General features: G+C 47.9%; 1 protein-coding gene across 1 annotated transcript in view; it reads right to left on the reverse strand.

Annotated features, from left to right (window-relative positions):
- Nucleotides 1–10,821: 10,821 nt before the first annotated feature.
- LIPG (lipase, endothelial) overlaps nucleotides 10,822–17,276 on the reverse strand; it is a 10,003-nt gene continuing 3,548 nt past the window's right edge. The window contains exons 4-10 of the mRNA XM_009326971.1: nucleotides 17,171–17,276; nucleotides 15,756–15,980; nucleotides 15,060–15,302; nucleotides 14,434–14,554; nucleotides 13,639–13,857; nucleotides 12,610–12,702; nucleotides 10,822–11,012 (exon numbers count right to left, since the gene is read on the reverse strand). The exon at nucleotides 17,171–17,276 is cut by the window's right edge and continues 6 nt beyond it. Coding sequence (XP_009325246.1) covers nucleotides 10,991–11,012; nucleotides 12,610–12,702; nucleotides 13,639–13,857; nucleotides 14,434–14,554; nucleotides 15,060–15,302; nucleotides 15,756–15,980; nucleotides 17,171–17,276 — 1,029 coding nt within the window. The 3' untranslated portion in view covers nucleotides 10,822–10,990. The remainder of the gene's footprint in view (nucleotides 11,013–12,609; nucleotides 12,703–13,638; nucleotides 13,858–14,433; nucleotides 14,555–15,059; nucleotides 15,303–15,755; nucleotides 15,981–17,170) is intronic.

Genomic DNA, 17,276 nt, shown 5'->3' on the forward strand with positions numbered 1-17,276 from the left:
ACCCTTCCTCACTTATTTTGCAATGCCCGCTATACTGAGCAGTTCAGGAACGCCAATGGTCTGTAGAAAGTTACTCCTTTTCTAGTCGCAGTCTGTCACCGCTTTGGCTTGCGGTCTGACAGCAAATGGCCCCTCCGATTTGACGCACCCCAGCCTGAACACCCCCCCAAAACTGGAGGTGCTTGGGGAATGCATCCCTCTGCTGTTACCCAAGAGGTCTGGTCGTGGATGAGTGGGGCAAGTTGGTTTTACTCCAGCAACTGGTGGGAGGTTGCCCTGCAGCTTTACAGGATTAATAAGGGACCTCAGCAGCAATGTTGTCTTTCTGGTGTGCTCCCTTGAAGGGTGCAAGTAACATGCTGGGGACCAGATTGGACCCAGAACCTGGGAATTCAAAGCGACCGCTTGATGACCCAACATCAGGGACTCTCTCTTCTGCAGACTTCAGTTGAGGTGGGTGCTCTGATAACATTCTCCTACTGTGGAAGAAGGCTGCAGTTGCCAAATTAAGCGTGCCTTTTTTCCCCACCCTTGGTCAACGCTGGTGCTTGACGTCACGCGTGGGGTTGAGAGGGACTGTGTGTCTTTCTGCTTATTCTAACCTGTGCTTGCACGCAGCTGGGTACAGGATTGCCACATGGATAGCTGGGGTCACACTTGGCGCGTCGTAAGACGTCCCTTGGTAGCCTTCATACACTCTGCAACGTTGTCCTGCGTTTGCTGCGGATCTGCAATATAATTGTCTTAAGCCATCAGACTTTCAGCTCAAAGAAAGAAACCACAAGCTCAAGATGGGGCCAGCGTAAATGTTTATCTTTAAATAGATTTCACCCTTGAAAATCACCTTCAGCCAGGCTGACTTGCTGGTTACATCCTTTCCCACCTCCCAAGCCTCAACAAGCAGCTCATGTCCAGACCTGAAGCAGTTTCACCTGTAATTGTGGACAGTAGGTGCAGCAGGTTATGGACATGCTGTTGAGGGATTTCTGGGCTCAAGACCTGAACACCTGGGTAGGTTTCAAGCATCCTGCAGGAGCAGAGGCCAGCAACCTCAGAGTCTGGTTTTGGCAGTTTGCCGAGGGTTTTATAGCATATTTGGTATGTCTGGGCTAGTCTGTGACCTTAAGGTTGTCCTTAAGTATCAGTGTTGACGACCAACCTTGGATCTACTTTGTTGCTCTGTGCTATAACCAGAGACCCTTTTTGTGGTCAGCCAGCCAGTCAAAATATAATATCTGTGATTGCTTCAGCGTCATCTCCAGAGACTCTGGATAGTCAACAGGAGTCCACTAGCCAGGAGGGAGATGCTTGGTGTGTATTTTGCAACAGGTCAGCTCTAATTGCAATGGGTACAGAGACCATCTGCAGTTTAACAAGCACTGTGAGTTTTTTCTTGGCTCCTGTGACCTTCCCTGGACCTTTCTGCCACGGCGCGGTGGATCCATTCAGAGCAAAATTCAAGTTAACAGCTCCCAAAAATATGCAACCCACTGGGCCCCCACTGCTCCGTGTTAACAATTTTTTTTTTTTTCCCCCAAAAGCAGGATGAAAAAGCTACATCAGTTATGTGCCCAAGCCCAGACTCAGCCCTTTCCTTTGTTTCTCGAGCTCAGTCACATTAAAGCTATGGGATGGGATGTAATGGGCAGAGCAGTCCGGATAAGCCGGCACAAACAGCCTCCTGGCTTGTTGGAGCAACAAAATGCTGTTGAAGTTGCATAAGGAGGTAACTCAGTGGGATTAGAAAAACAGATTTTGCCTCTTTCTTAAATGAAAAGTTTTTTAATGGAAGTTAAAACCTGATTCAGCGAAACTGGGGGAAAACAACAAAAAAAAAAATTTAAAAAACAGTTTCTGTTTGTCAGCCACAGAGTAGAACAATGTGCATCTTTGTTCGAAGCACAGATTATGCAGGAATAAAATAATAAATAAAAGGGCTGCTGAATGGGGCTGACATAGCGTGCCTGCTGAAGGATACTGAAGTAACAAGTGGAATAAACCATCCTTGGTTTACAAACACACACTTGCTCGTGTGCCCGTCTCCCAAGGTGTAAATCAGCCCCTGCTCGCCCCTGACAGTGAGCAGCTGTTTAAATTCTCCGGGCCAGGTCTGGAGCTGGTATAAAGCAAGCGTTGCAGGTGGCTTTATCCTGCTTGAAAAAAAAAAAAAGATCAGGTTGATCGATTGAGCAGAGAGCAAAGCTCTGCTGTGGTACAACCACCGCGGATCCCCCCCGAGCATAAAAAAGAGCCTGGCTGGGGAAGGACCCAGTCCTTCACCTCGAACTCCCAAACTGGCTGCAAATCTAGGTAAGGGCTGGATACGATCACCAGCAGATGATAGCTTAGAAGCACAGGGGAGGGAGAGGTCTCATCATATAATATCCTTCCCAAGTTGCTGACACGATAGCAGAGCACAGGAGCCAGCACTACAACACCAGCTTATCGCGGGGACTTGCCAGGAAAGGTTGCTTCTGCTGTGAGTAGTAGCTGTTTCTTCCAGATGCTCAAACCAGGATCCATAAAGATACCGAGGAGGGAGCCCTGCAAATGCCTTCGACATTCGGGACGTGCTGTTTGGCTCCTACGGCATCTTCCAGCGAGGCGGGGGGGGCTGATACTCGGCAAACAGGCTTGACCTTCGGTGGCTTTCACCATGGCTGGGTGCACCATGCCTGCTGCTGTTATCACAGCTCCTGGTGGGTACTTCCACGCCGCCTGTAAGGCCTTTATTGCGTTGGCTTTACAAGGTGGCTGACATGGCCAGCAGCAGCATGACCCAGCCGAGAGGGACAGGGCCCAGCAATGCAAGTGTGCCTTCCACCCATCTGTGCCTGCTACCTCTCTGTGGAAGTTTAGCAGAGGTTTGCCTTTATAAGATGCAGGTGAGGAGGGGCTCCTAGCTGTGCTTCTCCTGAGAAGTCCTAGGAGAAGAATGCAGACTGAGAAGACCGAGCTCCAAGTGCCTCTGCACAAGCAGAGCTCAGGGCTGCATCTCCTCCAGCCTCGCCAGCACCCAAAGGGTTATGGCAGGGAGCAGATGGTGGCCTGGCTGGAGCAAGCTCTCCTCCATCACCGTTTGTGGACAAACCTTCTAAAATCACATCCCTGATCTCAGCTGCTTTGGTGCGTGTCTCTGGAGGTGCAGGGACACGGGAACCCATGTACGCACTGTCCGCTCGCTAAGGCAACGTCATTGCCCATCTCATCCCGGGCGTTACTGGGGCCATGAGCGGGATTTCTGCTCCAGGGTGGGAGCAACTCATCCTCAGGTACTTGAAAGCTTGCCCTGGATGCTCTTCTATACCTGGCTGTTCCTCAGCTAAGGAGGGGGGGAGAGGGCTCAAAGTCTTCCAGGAGATACATCTGGGGGGCTGAGCACATGGGAAGATGATGATGATGATGATGAGCTCAGGATATCAGCTGAGCTCTGGAGAGAGTTGAAATGTAGGTTGTCCTTGGCTGAGCTCTGTGCTGTGAGGTTGCTTCTCAACAACGGTGGTGGGAAGAACCTCCTGGGTAATGACATGTCGGTGGATGGGTTGGGGGTGGTTAGGTTGAGCCAGATGGATGGAGCATAACTTCATGGTGGAGAGGAATTAAAAGCGGGTGAGTAACAGGGAAGGAGAAGGTGGAAGGAAAAGGCTGAGAAAGAGGTGGGCTTGGGCCCTGCAGTGGGATGAGGGGACGGAGGGGGAGCTGTCCCCAGGGGTGACCCCAGCCACGGCACTGCTGGTGGGATTGCACCGGCAGCCACTGGGGCTTTTAATTCTCCAGCTAATATTTGGGCGTAATATTGAGCCTTTGGAGGACAAGCACGGGCTCACCTCTTCTCCAGATGTAGGCAGGGGTGGAAGGGGCTGATTCTTCTAAAGCTTGGCAGAAAAAGCAATGAGGAACATCGATATGGATCTACTGGGGAGAGGCAGTGGCTCGTGGGTGGGAGCCAACCCCAGGATGCGGCCGCAGAAACACGGGTGCAGGTTGACTTTTGCAAGCTGCAAGGTGAGAGGAGTTGTGATTATGCAGAATTAACTAAAAAGGTTGTCTTCTATATGGTTTCTAGAAACTAATGATGAACAGCAGCGCTTGGCTTTGGCTCCAGCGGCCTGTACAGGATGTGATCTGAATTAACACGGTCTTCATCAAAACGTTGTTTTGTTAGGTTTTTTTAACACACAATTTTGGTATAAGTGGAAGAGTGGAAAACTTTTCTGGGTACTTTCTCCTGTCACAGCTATTTCGAGTATGAGTGATTATTATCTTAAGGAGATAATATCTATTTAAATATCATAAGCCTATTTGATTTTTGTTCTCGCCTCCCCCCACTACTTAATAACTGGTAATAGGACTAGAAGAAAAGGAAACAGTGATGGGTGGTTGGTTGGTTTGTTTGTTTTACTCTTTCTTTTTTTTTTCCGTTTTTTTTCCTTGATCATTTGACAGCATTTCATTTATACAATCAGGTTCACTGCTTCTCCCATGTAGTTGGCAGGTTTTCTCCACTTATTTCTCATGATCTTCCAGTTGGGAAGGGGAAACGACTTTAAAGAACGCTGAAATCCTATTACAGAGCAGCAAAAGTTAATTGAGGATCCTTGGATCAAACTGAAAAACCGGAGCTTCTTTTGGCTCAGCTTTGTAAAGATGCACTAGATATAAAGTTCATCATGTCCCGTTAAGTAGCTGTTGGCCAGAACGCAGAAATCGGTCTAGGTCAGGGCTTTGATGTTGTTACTGGAGCTGGCTTGGAGGCAGCATGTGGCTTGGACTTCAGACAGGAATGTAGGCCAGTAACTGAGGATGATGGGAAGAAGAAACAGGAAAAAAATGTGTATGAAGTTTAATTTTTCTTACATTTACGCCTTCTGCAACCAGCCTTGCAAAGTGCAGAGCGTGCTCCTCACCTAGGCATTTCAGCAACAGGTCAGCTTCTGTCACCTTCCTGGACCGGCACCTCTCAGTGGGTTAAGAGCCACCAAAATTCTGCTGAAGCCCAAGGAAAAACTCCTGTGGATTTCAAAGGGAACCCAGCTGGAAGGCTTGTGCACGTGCTTAGCTGTGCTCGGTGTGCGTGTCCTACCGAGCAGTGCCCTGGCGGGTGAACCTGAACTTGTGCAAAAACCGGTCAGAGCGCTTGAGACGAGGACTCTGGAGCGACCACCTTCTCGGCCGGGAGGAAGCTTTGCAGACACATCTCGCAGAAAACGCAGAAAAGCAAATGTGTCCCTGCTTTTGCAGCTTTGCTTACGGAAATCATTAAGGCAAATACGTACAAAGTGTAAATGTGCCGTTTCTTTCCTGAAAATAGACGTTCTACCATAACAGCCATTGGGAGTGTCCTTCTCTCCCTTTCAATTTTCAGTTTCTTTTAACTTCTGGCCCATTAAATGGGGGTGGGGGTGTAGGCCATATTAGACCAGGCTGAACAAGTACAGGAAAGCTTCAGTAGGCAAAAGAAGCTCTTCAACTCTTTTTCTGTGGATGAAAACTGCTCGGAAGAGAAGACCATGCACTCCTTTGGTGTGCGTGACGAGCAGTTATCCGAGGTCAAGGCATCTGGGGTTTGTCACTGACTTGTGGAGCGCTTTTAAGGCTAAAGCTATTAATCTTCTTGCGCCATCGGTTGACTTTTGTTGTGTTTATCTTTTAGTTATTTGCATGTTAACACATCGAGGATTGCAGCCTTGCCTGAGCATGGAAAGGAGAGTTGTGCTGCTCTCGCTCCCAGGCTTCCCTGGTTCGCGCTCTGATGTTATTCGCAGCGGTGCAGGTTAGTGATGACTGTCACGTGGATTCCTGTTCCTCAACAATAAGGTCAACGCTAATAAACTCTTTGCAGAGCGAGCAGCAAGCTTTCTTAGTCACCCGTAAGCCAGCCGGATCCACCGTTCTGAAATTTAGAGAGAAATTTCAAGCTTTATTATCCCACTGATATTTTGAGATCTGCCGTTGGGAGTTCCCTCCATTGCAATGCATGCATAATAGATAATCCAGCTTTTCCATGGGTGTTTCTTTAATGGGTTATTCAAAGAACCGACAGATTTGGCTGTTTCGCAGAGATCTGCAGAGCAAGGATCATCTTCTCATTAACATCTGCAGATTTTATGGCATGGGAATAGGATTGTGTCAGTATACTTGCTTAGCTCCAGCTAAGCTGAATGTGGCCTTTCTCTTCATAATTTGGTAGGATACATCTGTTTTCAGCCAAAAACAGGATATGGAAAGCCATATGGAAAGGAGGGGGGAAAAAAAAAAACCAACCAGACTTGCCTTAAGGATTGGTCCAAGTCTTGTGTCATTTCTTACTTTGTCTGAGCTGGTTTGCCTGTTTACAATAATTAGGACAGCTGGCTAGGAGAGGTGGAACAGCACGGCCTGGAAAGCCTTACTTTTATTGGTCCCTTTTCCTCGTTTTTCAATCTTTTTACAAGTCGTGTCAGAAGGAAAGGATTCTGAACGTTTGCACTTTGTGTCTTCTTTATACGGTTTGCCATAAACATCCTAAAGCTTTGTGAAACAGCTGCAAAACAACTGAGAACAGAAAGGAGAGAGAGAGAGAGGAAAAACCCCATAACTGAGCAATAAAAAGCGATCTGATTTTTGTTCTAAATTTGGGTCAGCTCTGGGTCAAGCTGCTTTACCCATCCCTCTGGGCAGCGTGAGGTCTCCTGATACTTTTGCATGGACTTGCAAAAGTCGCCAGGTTCTTTGTGTTTGCTGCCGGACTGGACGGGATGGCCGGGAAGGCAATGAGCTGTATAATTTATGTTGGAATGTCAGCATCTGAACAGGCATAAAATTACAACTCGTTATCGCGGTCCGAGGAGCAGGATCTTGGGTTTCTTGGACAGTCGCGGTCGTCTTTCTGTGAGGCTGCTTTTGGGGACCGCCGAAAAGCTTCCACCTGGTGGAACGGGGCTGCCTCGTTATTTCAGCACGGGAAGGCGGCAAAGAATGTGCTGTCCTTATTCCTGAAAGGACTGGCTGGTCTTTCTCCTCCCGAACACAGCTGTCGTGTTGAATTTATTCTGCCCAGATTTTTGCAGCTTGGAAACTACGTGAGACAGCCGCTACCTCCCCTGTCAGGGACTTCTGCTGACCGAGCCGCGATCTTACAGCACCGGCCGGAGGGAAGAGTGGTGTTACACTGGGAAACGGGGGGAGAAGCAAACTCCAGACAGGCTTTGCGTTCAACTTACCTTCAAAAGCAGGGATGCCGGGGTGTACCTGGTGAAACCGCCCCATTGCTGGTGCTCGCACTCGGCTGCCGGAGCTGGGGCAGCCCCGGCTGGGGGCGAGGAGGGTTGTAAAACATTCCCCGCACGGGGCGTATTGTTCCTCCGGAGACACAGCCTGACCTTTGGTGGGACCCGACTCGCGGGGCTGAATGGAGTAGCTGTGAAAAAGCAAGCCCGAATAAATCTGGGGGAGGGGGAGGGATGCCAGGAGGCTGAGAGCGCAGTGGTCAGCCCCACGGCAGGGCCAGCCGGCACAGATATTGGGGGTGCCCGCTGTGCCAGCCCTCAATTCATTAGAGACTTCAGAAAAATGGCCCCTTCTCTTTGTTGGGTTTTTTTTTTTCGTCACTTGTCTAATGCATGATCAACCTCATAATTGTGGGGAACTGTGGAGGGATGTGTGTCGATGTGCCAGGAGGTGTGATGTTAGCCTCAAAGTGGGCAGCAGCAGGAGCGATGCATTTGGGAGCCCACATTTGCCGTGTGAAGGGCCAGATGCCTGGAGGGGATGCCCATGGATGTGAAAGAGCTGTGCCTCCTCTCTTGTGAGCTTATATTCTTCACCTTTTTCCTTACAGAGAGCAGCTGGATGTGAAAGGGGCCAGCGCCTGCTTGCCCTTGCGGGAGAATCGCCCTGCAAGAGGCACCAGCCCTTGCCACTGCAGCTCTATCTAAGGGGTAGCATGCAAAAAACGAGTCCCAGATGGCTGGACACACTGCTTCTCTGATTTAACTGGGAATGCATCGCTTGCAGGAGTGCTGCAGCTGGAGTGCTGTAGTCCTGCAGCCCATCACGGCTACAGGAAGGGATCTCGAACCAAAGTAAGCAGCCACCCGTGTAAATGACTTCGGGCATCGGCGTCCTCCCCACCTTTGCCCGGGGCGGAAGGTAGCCCCTCCCAGGAACACGTCAGAAAAAAACTCCAGCTCTGGGCTGCAGAATAATTAGGGGCCCTACAAGCATCAAACAGCCTCCCCCTCGCTCCGCCAAATCTACAAAGGGTAGTTTTCCTTGCAGCCAACCGTTGCTGGGCTTTTCATAGGAAAAGGTTAACTAAGTAATTTCATGTAAATCTTCCACAGCTTGGAGGTATTTACTTTGTTTGCAAAGTCCTTCTGTTGCTGCTGGATTTGTGCCACCAATTTGTGTCAGAGATAGGCAAAGGACACAGAGGTTTCTTTAAACTTGATGGTGCGGCTGCTGGGAAAACTCAGTTAGTGGTCAGATTTGGGTAAGTTTGCTTAAAAGTATTCACCAGTTGGCTAACTATCGGAGTCAGGCAAAGGTGAAGCATTTCAGGGGGAAGAAAAAAATGACATTCAATGGAGGAAAAGAGCGTTAAGGCAGGAAGTCAACAGAGAAGGGGGAAGTTTGTCCTAACTTGTCCTAGCTAGCCTGGCACAGCAGCAACGGTCTTTCTAGAGTCCGCCGTGTTCACCGCAGTAGCCACAGAGAGCAAGTAACACAAAATTTTGCTTTTCCCCCAGCCAAAAGCAGTGGTGGAATTGCTATGGCTGAAAGAAAACAGGCCGGGAAGGAAAGGTTAATGGTTTTGGTAGCGTCCCCTGCTTGAGTATGTCTTATAGCCAGTGTGGGGAAGGGGGCAGACAGAAAACCCCTCTACTGCTACCCAGGCAGGGGGTTTTATTTTGTAACATTCACTCTGCCAAAAAAAGATGGTCCCCTGGGCGCTGTTAGAATCATGTTCTCGCTACGAGGCCAAAGCTAGGAGTGAGCCTGTAGCGTTGTACAATGGGCATCTCGGGAGGTACAACACAGGAGTAGACGTAGAGTGACTTTGCTCCATGGCTGAAGGCACTCGGTGGTGCGCGGTTGGAGGGAACAAGCCTACCTTGGCAACACAGCCTGGAGAGGCTGGGGAAGGAGGGTGCTGGATAAGGGCACCCACCTACGTGCCAGCACCCGCCTGGCTGCTCCTCTGCCTTCACGTCCTCTTTCTGCTGGTCTCAGTGAAGATGGCCATGCACCGTTGTTCTGGCGAGGCATGCCAAAGCTCGTGGTAGATCAATTACAAGACTTCACTGATTTTTACAAAGCCCTTTATTTTTTATTTTTGTCTTAAGGCTTATAAAAACTGTTACTCAAAACCAAAGTGTTTAAAACTTTACATATGTACAATATGAGAAATAAATTATGTTTTAAGTCATACAAAAACCACAATATACAAATAGGGCTTTGAAACCACTCTAAGTATGGCACGGTGACAAGTCACAGATACCAAAGGCTTCAGTTATGGAAGCCTTTGCATAAAACCATGGAGAAAAAGAGAAAAAGATCTCCAAATGTGCTTGCTTTGGTTGGATTGAAGCTCTACAAGAACTCAGAGAATTGCAGGCCTCAGAAGGACTTGCTAAGTCTTCAGAACTCAGTGCACCATCTGGCAACACCATTTTTTGAGATTGCCTTTCTGCATGCTGAAAGTTCAAGAGTTGTTACACCAAGTCCCCTTCCAAAAAGGAAAAAAAAAAAAATCTACAAGAACTCAGAGAATTGCAGGCCTCAGAAGGACTTGCTAAGTCTTCAGAACTCAGTGCACCATCTGGCAACACCATTTTTTGAGATTGCCTTTTTCCATGTGGAAAAATCAAAAGTGTTTTTACACCAACCCCCCCTAAAAAGAAAAAAAAAAAAAAAATCTAGTTCACCTCTGACCAGGTCCACTCTGCTGTAGCAAACAGGACAGCTGTAGGGAGTCTGTCAAACCCAGAGCTAAAGCCACGTTCATCTGGAACCCAACCGGGACGTTGTGGCGATGAGGGTAGGATGTCATCTGTTTTGGCTCAGTTAAATACTTTGCACAAAAATAAGGTCTTAATTGTGCACTGGTACTACAACAGCATCTGAACAGAGGCAAACACATTCTCAGTAGTTAAAAGGACTGGTGCAAAGCTCTCCTGAAGCAGTACGGCTCGTTACCTTCCTCCTCCCCTACAGTCAGTAGATGGGCAGCTGCCATTTGCCTCTTACAAAGAGATCGACACGTGGGACCGGACAGTCTCGCTGCCGACACCGACTGGGGAGCAAGGAGCAGCTGCCAACACCATCACCTGCCATCTGCAGCGTGTTCTGCCCTAGGTACAGGGAGGACGGAGTTCCTCCTTCTTGTAAGGTCATATGCAGAGATTTCAGTATCAGCCAGACACAGGACGGATTATTTTTAAGGCAAGCAAAGGACAACTTGAAGTTAAGTGGCATTGTGCTTATTCCCACCCCTCCCCTGAACAACCCCGCGCGCTTGACCTGTGCTGGTCTCGTCTTCCCACAGCCCATAGTGCTATCGGACCCACGGTAACTCCTACACTAGACGCTAACTTGTTCTTGGCGGCTCTGTCACCAACAGTCTGATGGGCGGTTAGCACGGTTATCTTCTCAACTCCACTGGCAGGCAGACCAGAAGATCATTGCTGAGGTCCAGATCTGTGAAGATCTCATCTGTAGTCCTGGTTAACGGGAGCAGGCAGGAAATGCAGCGTGTAACAGGCCAAGGTAAGGTTAAATGCACAAACCAGGCTCCTTGGGGAAGGGAGAACGTAGTTTTAATTATTCTAGGTCTAGGACCACAGTCCATCAAATTGCTCCTCCGTTTCTTGCATCTGATCCAAGATGTTTTGTCCTGAAGAGCTAGTTGCTTTAAGTGCTACCAAGCCGGATTTTTGCCAGAGCATTTTTCCACCTGCGTGGTCTTCGTGCATCTAGGTTGCTCAGCTGTGAGTCTTTAGAGAAGTCTTCAGAGCAAATTTGAGACAGATCTGGGAGAAGCAGAGAGGAAAAAAAAAAATCTAGTTAAATGTAGAAGTTAAGAGGAGTAATAAATAATTCCTAAGAAACACCGGGACGCTGAGAACAGGTTTAGACAGTAAGGTTGGTATTTTATTCTGTCAAAGCGGCACTTTGCCCAGTAGCTCCTCAGTGTGAGCCTGAAGCAGACATTACGCACCCAAGCAGGCTGCAAACAGAAATTACAGGTCTTGACGCTGGGCTCTGGCTGTTCAGATCCATTCAGGGCCGACAGATGTTTGCAGACTCAATCTCAAGGAGGGAACTATAATATTCCAGTCACTTGGGAGGGATGGACAGCTGAACAGCAAGTAATTGCTCACGATCTCTGGGAGGAAGGATCATTTCCTGGAAACCATCCCGCTTTGGAGCTCCGATCTGCTCCTCTGCCTCGCGCAAAAGCTGTACTCCGTGAGGAAAGCAGGAAGGGCCACATCTACCACCAATTCTGTTTTACGGGGGTTACAGAGTAGCATTATCAAAACAGCCTTTTATTGTACCTGCAGGAATATTTGCTTGATCTTTCAAGACTTGTGGCAGAGCAACGAGTTTTTGCACAGGGGTTTCATTCACGGAATTGTTTGCTACTGTACGTAGCGCAGCTTTGCCGGTTTCCGCCAAACCTGGAACGGGACCAGCTCTCATTTCTGAGCTGAGCTCTGCTGCCCAAGAGGGTTGTGCAAAGCACGACTTCCACAGGGCTTTGCTAGCCCTAACAAGCACTTTGTCTCCGGAGTAGAAGCGACAAAGCTCTAAGTTTACAAATTGGAATTTAAGAGAGGCCAAAAGGCTGGCCTTCATCTGAAGGAGACAATCATTTAGTCAAATGAACAGGGATTCATTCAAAACATGACTAGAGGCAGTCCGAAGCAATCAAGCCGGGACCAGACTTACTGGAAGGACTGATCCTAGGTGTCTGGGAAGTCCCCAGAGGTTAAGCAAGGCTGAGATGCTCTGGCAACAGCTGAGTTTGCACTCTCCTGAACCAGAAGAGGTTAGCATAGCTGGAGATGAAGCAGTAGGAGTCGGTACTGTAACACCATGGCAAGTCCTCAGCTGTGTCTTGCTCACGTAGTTGAGCCCAAACTTAATCAAGAGATTTCTTGGCATCTTAAGATCTTCTACCAGGCTGAAACGATCTTTGAGGCAATCCCCTGCACTCCCAGCTTTCCTCTGTTTTACAGGGCAGTTAATAGATGCCTCTAATTAGCTCTCCACTATTGCCAGGATCTTGGGTATTGGTAGCACCTCCTTTCTAGCACCTACCACGATAGCAAGCAGACAGGTTCTTTAGGCCCAGGGGTCACGTTATACCAATCTGGTAGTAAGCATGTAAAGGTACGAGGTGACGAACCAAGATCAGAAGTGAGGAGAATATCACCTAGTTAGTGATAGTCCAGGCGTACAGGAAAATTAAGTCTAATAGCTGGGAATCTTGAGCTAGAATTTATTAACTTTTTTGAAAGAAAAAGAGGTTCTGGGAGTCCGAACAAAAAAAAAACCTGGCTCCACTCATCCCAGCACAGCCACGTGCATCAGACAGGATTTCTCTTGGCTGATTTTCCCTACCTTTTTTGCCATTCCTCTGTGCACTTCACAAACCAGAGCTCTTTACCAGGAGATATACTGGTCAGCTGGGAATCTTCCACGCAGAAAGCAAACCTAGGAGGAGGAATCAGAAGTCAAGAGAAGGTACCTGTTGTCTCCATGATTAACAAGTGACGTGTAATATGGATTGCAGCTAATTCTAGGACAACTTGTTTGATCTGACATCCTTCCTGTGGAGCATCTTGATACACCGTTAGCCCGTTGAATGGCTGTTTTGTTTCCTACTTTAATATTTTATTTGGGGAATCTTTGCTTCTACTGCCCCCGTTTCATAGATTGTAGAAACTAGGATGCAGAATACCTTACAGATGGTAGGAGATGCTTGTTTAAAGCTCTGAAAAATGTGGGAAGATTGTCAATATCAACTGCTGTTCTTTGACAGAGCTGGGTTACCTTCAGAACAACATTAACACAAGATTTGGGAGGACAGTGCTACATGCTTGGCAGCTTTACTTCTTGCTGGTTGCCCGGGTAGCTTTCCAATTACAGAGATGGCGGAAGAAGCAATATAGTGCTTGAGGGAGCTGGTGTTCCCATGTTACCGGTTGCAGTTTTACGTCTAGCTTGTTGTGCCAAATCAGCACATTATGTGTGTAAATAATAGCCATGTCCACCTATGTCTCAGTATTTTTGGTGCTGTCAGTACTTTCACCCTTCAGGTATGATCTAAACCATCCTGAAGCGGGCTAATTTAGTCCCCAAGGGCGGGCAAGACAGTGTCACAGTATCTGAATAAAGCAAAAGAATATCTCGGATCTGATCTGCCGTGACTAGTTTTGCTTAAAGCCTAGTTTGCAACCTCATGCTGGCACGTAACCCACTCACCATGAGGGAGCATTAGCTGGTGCTAAAAGATCATCACTAAAGATGAAAGACAGTTCAGGATACCAGCTAAGTTCAGAACCCCAACTTTTCTTGCTAGATTCTGAATATTTCTCCTTTTGGTTGAAGTTTCAAGTCAGCTCACGTGCAGTCTAACACAACTATTACCTCTGCTGCGTTTCCCCAGATTTCACACGTATACGTCTGATATGCAGTTCCTGGGAAGACTTTGCAGGCCGATACCAGTAGCTCTTCAGCTCTTTCCACAGATCGTACCATGACTGAGACGTTCCCTCCCAGGTGAGCTTTATTTTTAAAAGTTCACCCATGTCTTCTTCAGTATAGACCAGGAAAGTGTTAGTAGCATTTAGGCCAATTTGATCAAGCCTGAAAGACAAGCAGAGACTCAACATCTCTTCCTTATGGAAGCATGCCAGATGCTCGTTCATTCCATGCAAGAAGTTAAACAGAGCCCTTTGCAGCTTATCAAGTGCTCCACGTTCAACTGCCACCAGTTAATTACTGATTACACTACAGAAAGTGAGCTTGGATAGCTGGTTGGATACAACGCATCGTGTGTTTGGCTCAGCCATCCTTCCATAGCTTAAAGGTGAACTTCATGCCTTTGTGTTTCTTCTGGGAGAGGCTAAAGGAGGTCAACAATGCCTCCAGAGATATGGGTGCTTTCAGACTATATCCAAACGGTAGAAGGGAAAAGCAAAACAAAGGACTTCAACAATGAGCCATGAAGGCTAATATATAGAGGACTGGGCATATCAAATTGCTTTCTCGGCAATAAATTACAATTAAGTTACCGGATAAAAAGTTTTTTGAATGGTGATGAAGTGAGGCTGCTAGGCTCAGGGGCAATGCCAGCGTTACCAGAGGAAAAAGAGTAACGCCACCTTGTCTAGTCCCAGCGGCCTTCTTACCCAAGCAAGCTCAACAGGCCAGCTTACTTACATTTCTAAAGAGAGGGGTTCAGAGTCTCCATTGGTGCCATGAAGGGTGACGGAGAAAGTGGGATCAGCCTCTCCCAAGCTTTTGTAGCTGAAGACATGCATTTTCATCTGATAATGGTAGACTGGAGAGAAACAAGGAGAGCATAGATGGAACCACGTTTGTTGAGAGGCAACGTTGCTCAGCATCGCTCTTTGTGAAATAGCGTTGGCTGGCAAAGGCTAGACCCTGTATTTATTGAGACATCATTGATCACTTTTTCCTGCCCTTACTCGCTACAAAGCTGACATTTACACAACAGCGGGTCCACCATGGGGAGGGCTCCCCAAACCCTACACTGCTCTAAGGTTGGGGTGGTCTTGCAAGTATGACATGTGTAAGCTGTAGTCCTGCTCAAAAGGCAGTGTCCTTCTGGCCAGAGCCTTGTTGATTTTACACGGAGGAAGGAGGGAAGGAGCACAGTAATGCCACAGAACAGCAATGCAGCCAGGTAACAGCGAAAGACTGATGCCTGGCGCTGCGCTGCTTTGAGGTGATGCTACTCTTCCACCTTTACACCTTTCAGCATTGACTTTGGGAGTCTGCTTTTAGAGATGAGATTATGCTCTTTTTAAGAGGGAAAAACGTACCTTTGAACGGCATGTCAGCTCTTGTTTTTAAGTACATCTTGCTGTTTCTTTTGTTCCGTGTTTTCCTGGCGTTGTAGCCGATGCCGTTGCAGCGGTTCTTCCGGCAGCTCAGGCAGATGCCCTTCTTGAAGCGACTGGAATCGGTACATTGAAACGCGAAGCTTTGTTTATCTTGGTTCACAAGGGAGTCCACGAAGAGGTGCACAGACCGCTCGTGTTCACATTTAACAACTTCGCCGATTGCTAGAGAAGCAGAGTTGCAAGGGATACATTTTGTTTAAGCATTTGTCACTCCAGCAGCTGATAACATAGAGCGAGCTATACCTTTTTGTAGCCCAACGTGAGTTGAGCGTGGCCAAACTTGAGTATTTTTCAAACACTGGCAATTCAAGAGGTTAGTGCAAGACACTTGAAGAGGAGTTGTCATTTAGCGTCTACCATGACAAGAGATTTAGAGAGGATTCTAGACCTAGCATAAGAAGGCCATGGTTTATGATTAGGTGTTAGTGAGAACATGCTACTTCAGAATTAAAAGCAGGACTAGTTTCTAGCAACTATCTCGAGCGGTACAGCCCGTTTAGAAGGAAAAAAATAGTTTTCTCTGCTGGGGGATGATCTGATTTACAAGAGCATCAACCCACGTCTATTTGTGAGGAGTCTATGCCAACTAGAGGCAAAATAATAATGAGAACTTACTCCCATAAGCAATTGCTCCCAAGACATCACTTAATCCACAGCCAGGCTGGAAGTCTCCCCCATTGGGGTAGATGTCAACGTGGCCTACAGGCATCTGGATCCCAATGCTAACGCCTAGTGTTTCCCTTGTGTAGGTGTGAAGGACATCCACAAAGTTAGCATCATCGGGGGAGAGGCGCTTGCTAGGGTCCACTCCTTCAAACATAGGGCCAGCCGGATCCAAGCCTGGTGTTAGAGACAGTACGCAAGATGCCAGGTAAGAAACTGGGTTATTTCATACAGAATATAGCCAGGAGCCTGCTGCTAGCAGCCCTCCTAACCAGGTGCTACGCAGACAGTCCCTGCCTCATTGCAGATACTGTCCCCCAAGATCTCTTCACCATGGGCTCGCTGAGAGAACAAATGAAGATGTCCCATACCACTTTTGGTGCAATACAACCCAGTAGTAGCACCAGTCTCCTCTATTTACAGCGATGGCTTTAGGTTGCCTGTTGGAAGCAGCAGAGTTTTTGCCAGGTCACAGTGAAGAGGTACTTCAAGAGGTAGCAGATGAGCAAACACCAGAAGAGGTCTAGCACCCCACAGAGACTGTTGGTAGCCAAAGCTGCCTTGGCTACACTTAGTCTATTTTCAGACTGGATGTATGGAGGGACTAATACAAGTTTAAGCAGCAGCCAGGTAATTCAACCCATGATGGGTTTGGGACTTTCTGTTAACCTCTGAGCCTCACCCACAACCTGAAGCTATGCTCCTGAGCCATTCCCCAGCTTGACTGTCAGGTGATTTTCCTGCTTAACTAAACACAGATACTTATTGCTAGGCTCTGAGGAATTCTCACTGCCAGTGTCACATTTAAACGCTTAACGCAACCCCGTGTACCATGCCTCAAGTTCTCACGTGCTGAAGTCAGTTTTCCTCTGGAGTCAGAAGCGCTCTCTTCAAGATACGTTTGGAATGAGGGGTTGGGGTTATTTTTGGGGTTTTTTTTGCTTGTTTGGGTTTTTTTTTTTTTTTTGACCAAACATCCCATGGGACAAACTGCACCCAATAGCTCTCACTTCCATTAGTTTATGAGCTATAATTATAAAAACAGTATCACTCGGAGGCTTAGGGGTTTGGGTAGCAAGAGCTTGAGCTGGACTTGTTTTGAACCCACATTTAACTTCAAATATACTCAAGATCAGGTTGTCCTCTGAACGGTTTTTCATTGACCCCCGCCTCCATTTGGGGTTCAAAATTAAGATACTTTCTCACGTCAAGAGACCCATACTCCCCACTGCCGCCACAGGTAGGAAACTTGCCATTTCTGACTAAGCAAGCCCAAAACAACATCACAGCAACACAGGAAATGAGCCTCTTCGGGGAAACTCGCTGCCGCTAAGGAAAGGTAAGAGACTGCTTAAGAAGCCACTTGCCTGTAATTCTGCCTATTGTCCCGTGGACGTGGTTACCAGCAAAGCCGGCGACGTGGGCGCCCAGGCTGTACCCGATCAGGGGCCCGTTCCCGCGCCGGCAGAACGA

This window comes from Pygoscelis adeliae, unplaced genomic scaffold (genome assembly GCF_000699105.1).
Source record: "Pygoscelis adeliae isolate BGI_AS28 unplaced genomic scaffold, ASM69910v1 Scaffold567, whole genome shotgun sequence".
Taxonomy (NCBI): Eukaryota; Metazoa; Chordata; class Aves; order Sphenisciformes; family Spheniscidae; genus Pygoscelis; species Pygoscelis adeliae.